At 34.1% G+C, this 8588-nt stretch overlaps 1 protein-coding gene across 1 annotated transcript; it reads left to right on the forward strand.

Moving 5' to 3' along the window:
- Window positions 1-517: 517 nt before the first annotated feature.
- Window positions 518-2296, forward strand: LOC113760040 (protein FAR1-RELATED SEQUENCE 5-like). The gene has a single exon (XM_027302617.1). It carries the CDS (start codon window positions 518-520, stop codon window positions 2294-2296), a length of 1779 nt encoding a protein of 592 aa, XP_027158418.1.
- Window positions 2297-8588: the final 6292 nt, after the last annotated feature.

Below are 8588 nucleotides of genomic sequence, written 5' to 3' on the forward strand. Positions count from 1 at the left end.
GTGTACAAATAAAATAACATAAGCGTAAAAATAACTTAACAATGTGACCAACTTAAGTAACTACACAAACGGTATAGATGACAATGTATAGATTTTGAGAATTCTGTCAAACCTTACGCTATGTAAAAGTGTATGAGACATACTTGCATTGGTTATGTTACAAGTTGATATAAAGGGTGTACACATTGTTATAAAGTGTGTACATATGATTGTAAAGTATGTAAATACTGATATTATACACAAATTGGTTATAATATTTGTTTGAAATGTATACATTATATAGTGAAATATGCTATGCAAATTATTAGAGTTATGTGATTACCTATTACAGAGAAGATACACATCCATAAAAATTATTTTACAAAATGTTGTAAGGTGTGTACACGTCGTTATAAAGTATGTACATATGTGAATACAAATAATTAAGTGCTTATGATGTGAATAAAGAAATAAAAAATAAATATAATTGTTTGTCCTGAAAACAATAGCAAAAAATGCTTTTGTCGAATACAGCACAATGGAGGAAGCATTGTGTCCTAAGATCGGCATGGAGTTTCAGTCAGAAGATGAGGCATACAACTTCTACAATAGGTACGGATTAGTTGTTGGATTCAGTGTTCGGAAAGACTACTTGAACAAGGATAAAGACGGTGTAGTTACATCGAGAAGGTACACATGTTGCAAAGAAGATTTCAAACCACGGTACGAAGGAGATGTAAAACCAAAGAGAACTCGGGCTGAAACAAAAATCAGATGTGAAGCTAAAATGGGGATAATTTTGAACAGAGAAACAATGAAGTATCAGGTTCGAGATCTGGTAATCGAGTATAATCACACACTACACATTTCAGAATGTGCTCATATGATGCGTTCGCAAAGAAAAGTAAGTATTTCTCAAGGAACCCAAGCTGAGATTGCAAATGATACAGGAATATCCTTGAAACAATCCCATGAACTCATGGGAAAAGAGGCAGGTGGATTAGGCAATATTGGCTACACTCGTGATGACTTAAAACGCTATCTACGAACAAAAAGAGAGAGGGGATTAAAGTATGGTGAAGCTGGTGCAATGCTACGATACTTTGAAGAACAAAAATTGGAAAATCCGTCATGCTTTCACGCAGAGCAGCTTGATTGTGAAGAACAAATTACAAATATATTTTGGGCTGATGCATCAATGCTGCTGGATTATACCTATTTTGGGGATGTGGTTACATTTGACACCACATATAAAACTAACAAGGAGTACAGACCATTGGGCGTATTTGTGGGATTCAATCAATTTAGACAATTGGTTATTTTTGGAGCAACTCTATTGTATGATGAGACCATTGAATCATTCAAGTGGGTGTTCGGTACATTTGTAGAGGCAGTTTGTGGAAGGCACCCAAAAACCATCTTCACAGATCAGGATGCAGCCATGTCCGCTGCAATTTCAGCTGTTATGCCTTCAACATACCATGGTCTGTGCACTTTTCATATTAGAGTCAATTTCATGAAACACCTTGGGAACTATTACAAGGATGGTAGTAATCTCCCATATAGATTTGCTAAATGTATGTATAAGATAGAAGATGAAAATGAGTTTATCATGGCTTGGGATGCAATGCTAAAAGAACACAAGCTCGAAACAAATGAATGGTTGTGTGGCATTTATGCATGTCGAAAGAAATTGGCAAAATGCTTCATGAAAGGCGCCTGGACTGCGGGTATGCGTAGCACACAACTAAGTGAGAGTCTAAATGCTTCCATAAAAAATTATCTGAAACTTGATCATGACCTGGTTCAATTCTTTAAACATTTTAACCGAGTTGTGGATGAAAAAAGATATAATGAACTAAGAGTTGAGTATCACAGTCGACAGAAGCTGCCAATGTTGGGATTGCAACAGACTCCGGTACTGATCCAGGCAGCTTCTATATACTCTCCATGCATGTTTGTTGCATTCCAGAATGAATACGATGAATCCACTACAATGGTGATCTTGGACCAAAAGCATACTACAATGCATGTGGAATACAGTGTCAGTCACTATGATGGAGGAAGGGAGAGAAGAGTGATATTGAATCCAATAACTAAAGACATTACTTGTAGTTGTAATCTTTTTGAGCAGGAAGGAATCCTATGCTCACATGCTTTAAAGGTGTATGATATGGTTGGAACAAAGTTTATTCCTGATCAATATGTGACAAAGAGGTGGACAAAGAAGGAAGGTCCGGAGGCAGCGTCGATTGCAAGGGTAGAGAACTATCATCAGATCCGTCTCTCTCTATTTCCCATCGATATAGGCTATTAGCACCCGAAATGGTAAGACTTGCTACCAGGGCTGCCATGTCAGAAGCCGCTACAAAGTTAGTCAGTAGCGTAATGTCTGAATTGTCAAAGAGAGTCGAAATGCTATTTTCTGGAGAAATAGATGAAATAACACAGAATAGTGCATCAATGGATCTATGTAAGGAAATACAAGTGCAGAATGCAGCTGGCCACTTTGTGACTCCAACGGGTTTGAAGAAACGAAGTGGCAGAAAAACTAAGAAAGTATTGCGTAGTTGGGTGGACAGGTTTCATAGGCAAAAGAAGAACTCTAGATTGTCTGAGACAAGCACTCCTGAGATGGTTAGTACCGAATCTTATTTTTGAACTTACATAATTATATCATTTCAATTGACTCTACTATCATAAGCCGACTGAGTTGTTGTATATTCTTCTCTTGTCAGTCATCAGAATCCTATCAACCTATCCAAAGTCAAACATCAAGCAAATGTTTGTCATCGAATAATTCTGTAGCAGTAAGTAGTTATTTTATACTTTACATAATGTGCATTATAGTTCACTGTTAGTTATTTAGGTGTTACAAATTAATATTTTACTTGTACACATTGGTTATTAAGGTGTACATATTAGTGATAGGATGTTCATCACATGTTATTTATTTTTGACACAGTAATATCATATTTTGTACATATTAGTTGGTACACATTACGGAGATCTCTTAATTTAATAGCATTTACATGTTGTTGTTTTATGTGTAGAAACTGATATATATGTTGTACGCATTGATTGATACCATGTACCACTGGTTACTTTGTTTTGAAATGTGAATAATTTCATTTGGACACATGATTACACATTTTGATATATAAAAATCGAAAATTTTTCATCATAGAACTGATATTTGCTCACATTTATTTTTTCAATCGTACAAGTTACAATTATTTATCACCCGTTGTTTAGTTTTGACATCGTGTTATTATTCTGGTACACGGTGTATATTAGTTGGTACACAGTATGGAGATCTCTTGATTTAATAACATTTACATGTTGTTGTTTGATGTGTACAAACTGATATATATGTTGTACGCATTGATTGATACCATGTACTACTGGTTACTTTGTTTTGAAATGTGAATAATTTCATTTGGACACATGATTACACATTTGGATAAAATTTTTGACAGATTATTAATTTATTTGCTCACATTTATTTTTTCAATCGTACAAGTTACAATTATTTATCACCCGTTGTTTAGTTTTGACATCGTGTTATTATTCTGGTACACGGTGTATATTAGTTGGTACACAGTATGGAGATCTCCTGATTTAATAACATTTACATGTTGTTGTTTGATGTGTACAAACTGATATATATGTTGTACGCATTGATTGATACCATGTACTACTGATTACTTTGTTTTGAAATATGAATAATTTCATTTGGACACATGATTACACATTTGGATAAAATTTTTGACAGATTATTAATTTATTTGCTCATATTTATTTTTTCAATCGTACAAGTTGCAATTATTTATCACCCGTTGTTTAGTTTTGACATCGTGTTATTATTCTGGTACACGGTGTATATTAGTTGGTACACAGTATGGAGATCTCTTGATTTAATAACATTTACATGTTGTTGTTTGATGTGTACAAACTGATATATATGTTGTACGCATTGATTGATACCATGTACCACTGGTTACTTTGTTTTGAAATATGAATAATTTCATTTGGACACATGATTACACATTTGGATAAAATTTTTTACACATCATTAATTTATTTGCTCACATTTATTTTTTTCATCGTACAAGTTACAATTATTTATCACCCGTTATTTAATTTTGACATCGTGTTATTATTTTGGTTTGGTACACGGTGTATATTAGTTGGTACACAGTATGGAGATCTCTTGATTTAATAACATTTACATGTTGTTGTTTGATGTGTACAAACTGATATATATGTTGTACGCATTGATTGATACCATGTACCACTGGTTACTTTGTTTTGAAATATGAATAATTTCATTCGGACACATGATTACACACTTGGATAAAATTTTTGACAGATTACTAATTTATTTGCTCACATTTATTTTTTCAATCGTACAAGTTACAATTATTTATCACCCGTTGTTTAGTTTTGACATCGCGTTATTATTCTGGTACATGGTGTATTTTATCTTGTACACTACAAACCATATCATTTGAAATCTATTGCATAGTTACTTCAGCCTAATGCATTGGTTATGTGTTTTATTCATAGTAGCCCATAAGTTTGTAGTATAACTTTACAATGTATTCATTTATGGTCACGTATGTAATGAATTTTGATTTTTGTTTAGATTACTTTCAGTTGATTTTTGTTTACATATTGTTAATTCAGTTGAACATGTTGTTATAAATTATGTAAACATTTGCATCATAATTTTCGTACGACCTAACATCTTAAATTTTGGACACAATGTGTATTTAATTTTTACAAATTAGTTAGTTTGCTGTTATACACAGTGTTAGCATGACTTTGCAACTAATGTAATGTGCTACTCGTGATAGCAGTCATTCAGTGAATCAAATTTTGGATCATCCCCAGTTATTCACTCAAATATGCAGTCTGGTAAGATGGTAAGTCAGATATTGCACTTGTGTGAATAATCAAGATTTTGGACAAATTTACAGTATCTTATTCAGTAGAATACTTAATGGTAGCCCGGTGAAGCTGGAATCACTCCTCAAATATTGAGTGCTCATAATATCCGTATTCAAGATCGTAACAATCTCCCACTTTTGCTTCCCAACGATCCTGTGAGCAAGACAAAGTACACAAGTTTCACCGAATTCTTAATGGTCAGTAATTCTTTAAAAAATTCATTATTTACAGTTATTATTTAGAACTATTCTAACCTTGTTACAAGACTATTGTAGGGCATGCTTTTATGAACACTAAACTTTTGATTTAAATAATTTATTGCCTGTTTCAATGATTGCCAGACCCCCATTGTGGCCTCTATGGAAAGGTCAAAGAACAGTATTCTCATGCAATTAAGCGACGAAGAAGTGCAATTATCTATGATATAATTGGGTAGAAGCTAATTGCCTTCCATGAATATGTATGCTAAGCTGATGTATCTTGTGACCCTTTTGGAACTGGATTGGAACAATGTAATACTAAAATGATTGTTTTACTTTTATATTAGATAGCAGTTTGAGAATTGCAATCAATGCAGAATAGTTTTACACCTTTTCTATTCAATTGATTACAAAAAGTTATATATTCATCGTGGTGTCCCAACCCTGTCTGACGCAAACAAAAAATGAAGCATGTCCCAACAGTAATGAACTTTGCTCCCAACACAAAATTCTATATGTCCCACTAGTAGTAAAAACTTCATAACTAATGAACTTGCTCCCAACAGTAATCCCAAAAGGAGATAATTCTACACGACACAAGTACAAAATTCTACACAACACAACTCATAAATTACTAAATATTTGTCAATCATTTATTACAACTGGTTTTTTCGTCGGGGAGGGATATTTAACAACTCAAGGATGGATTCGGCCCATTCGTTATGCTCTAATAATGTAACTTAGTATTTAGTTATATTTCAAGATAGAATATAAATAAACTCTTATTTACAGGACATATACCTATTGTGTAGAGACTGTTGAGGCACATCTGCGACTTGCACTACAAATCTCTCGAAATCCACCAACTTATCAAATTGTTTTGCCATTATTAAGCCCAAGGTTCGCATATGCAACATAAAAATATACTTTTCCTGATTACACTTTCTCACTAGTTATATAATTTAAAGCCATGAAATAGATGCATTAAAAATTCAAGGTATAAATAGTGTTTAGATTTCACCAGTCGTCGTAAGATGTTAGTCTGTCGAACCCGTGATGAATCAACTCGTGAGTCAAGGAGATGAACAATGCTTTGTGCAATATCAAATGAGTACACAAACCAGTGACTTTTGTTCACCACCGGAACCAGTATCTGAAAATATAATGTGTTAGACTTTACAAATGCAACATATTTGATATAAAATAAAAGGTATTTGATCCAGCAGTTATAAGAGATTGATCACCAAATCGGCATTTGCTAGACTTGACGCATTATCTGCTCTTATTTTGAACCACTTGTTCAGTTTCGAATATAGGACATCATCAGACTTTTTCTCAAATCGGTCTACACCTTGAATGGCAGCCTGCCCAACAAATCAATGAAATTGGATCGAAAGTCATACAATAGTTAGAAATTGCACGAGCAATTTATACTATTTAATAAACATTGGAATCAAATTTTCTAATAAACTAACAATAAGTGAAACTGTATATGCATGGTGTTAGTTGGTGGTAAAAAAAAGTTGGTCATTATACTTACAACAACACATGGCTCGACAATGTACCGCTTAACCTTCATCAGTCTTTTACTCACATCATTATTCAATAACCTTGCATACATATCAACGACCTAAAAGAGGGGTGAGTATAACAATAAAATATTTTAGCATTCCAAAAGGTGAGACTATCTCCACAATTACAGCAGTTAACTTAGTCAAATAAAATAATTTTCCTTTTCTCGTGGCTTACCCTATCTGATACCCAATGCTTCTCCCGCAAGGATTGCATATCTCTTCGGTTAAGGCTAAATTCGAACATAGACACTAATATCTCACTACATTGAACATTGAGTCAACAATGTTAAGTTCAATTATAAATGAATATCAATAAAAATAACATATTACTTCGAATATTATTGCATAAAAAAAGATTTTACCTCTCATCTCCCGCGTCTTGCCATGTGAAATTCGCAATCTTCCGGCTACATTGTGTCAAAGTAGCCTGGATTTGGAGCTGATAATCAGTAGACCTGATCAGGGTGTTGTGCCTTGTCATCCGCAATGTCTTGTGCATTCGGCCATCTTCCGCATCTATATTAAGTCAAGAATAGCAAATGTTTTTGTAATGTTCAATTTTTATATCATTTACAAAGTGCAATAACAAATGAAAGCAGAATTTTAGCTACAACATATATAACTTGCATTCGCACTCTCTTTTTTTATATCTAGACCGACATTTCCATTGTGTTACAACACATAGCGAATGTTGCTCTACTGCAGCTCCTGATGGGGAAGTTAGACCTGCATCCAAGCAATGAACTTCTGCAATTGCCTTGGCATCATCTTTTCCTTCTTTATCTTCGGGTTCACTTGCCTCATTTTCACCAAAATCCTCATTCCTATCCCCAAAACATGTCTCGTCTTGGTTGTTTTCATATTCAAATTTGTCCGTATCAGAATCTATAACAACCTTTGCCTTCTCATCATCGATCATTCGCTTTTTTGCCCATTTTCTTGTGGATCTAACGGTTGCCTGGGAACATGATGGCATGGCACTACGTTGCGAGCAAAGGATACTGGATATATGCATTACACTTTGTTGACACTCGATTGCTATCCGCTCAGCAGTTGCCGCTTTTGTATATAGAGTGGCTAGATGAACCTGAATATAAAAAAATAAATGCAATTAATCCTCATATTCGTACAACTTCAGACATATTTGCATTCGTATTAGATTTAATTTGTTATCTTACAGCAATTTCTCCATGTCCATTATTCACCATATGGCTAATCACATCCGGTGGAAGCTCAGTAGGTTCCTCTTCCTCATTTTCTTCTCTGTTCGTTTTGTTTGACCCTACCTTTGTGGACAAAAAAGTATGTTGTAAGTTTCGCAAAGCAGTTAGCCGTATAATATAATATCTTGCTAACTCAAATTCCAAAAATATCATTGCTTCTGTAATACTTACTAGCTTTCCTTTGCCAAATTTTCCAAGACCACCCAATTCTAGTGTTTCTCTTTCCATTATATTGGCATCAGTCCATGTTTTTGCTATAGGGCAGGTCCTACGAACACAATGATTGAGTATACTTACTCGATCATAATAATGTAGCTGTAAAATAATAACAACTTATCCTTGTTAGATACAATGAACAAATATAAGTTAAGATCATCCACTAGTTGAGATTTCTTAACTTACCAGCAAAAATAGGATGCAACCTCCAACATTTTTGTGGGCATTGCTTTGCATATTCAACAATTTTTTGCATAAATCAGCTCTGACAAACTCAGCCCAATTGAATTTTGCTATTTCTGAAGTTGATTGTAAACTCTTCCATAAATTGGCTTTAATTTCAGCTCGTGTTGTTGGAGCAAGCAAGCACCCACATGCAAAAATAACAAATAATCTCTTGAATTCATCCCCGACCTCCATGGATATTAGCTCATCTTCTATAT

Source organism: Coffea eugenioides, chromosome 2 (assembly GCF_003713205.1).
Source record: "Coffea eugenioides isolate CCC68of chromosome 2, Ceug_1.0, whole genome shotgun sequence".
Taxonomy (NCBI): domain Eukaryota; kingdom Viridiplantae; phylum Streptophyta; class Magnoliopsida; order Gentianales; family Rubiaceae; genus Coffea; species Coffea eugenioides.

Coding starts and splice junctions, on each gene's coding strand:
- LOC113760040 (XM_027302617.1), top strand. CDS start 518: ATGGAGGAAGCATTGTGTCCTAAGATCGGCATGGAGTTTCAGTCAGAA.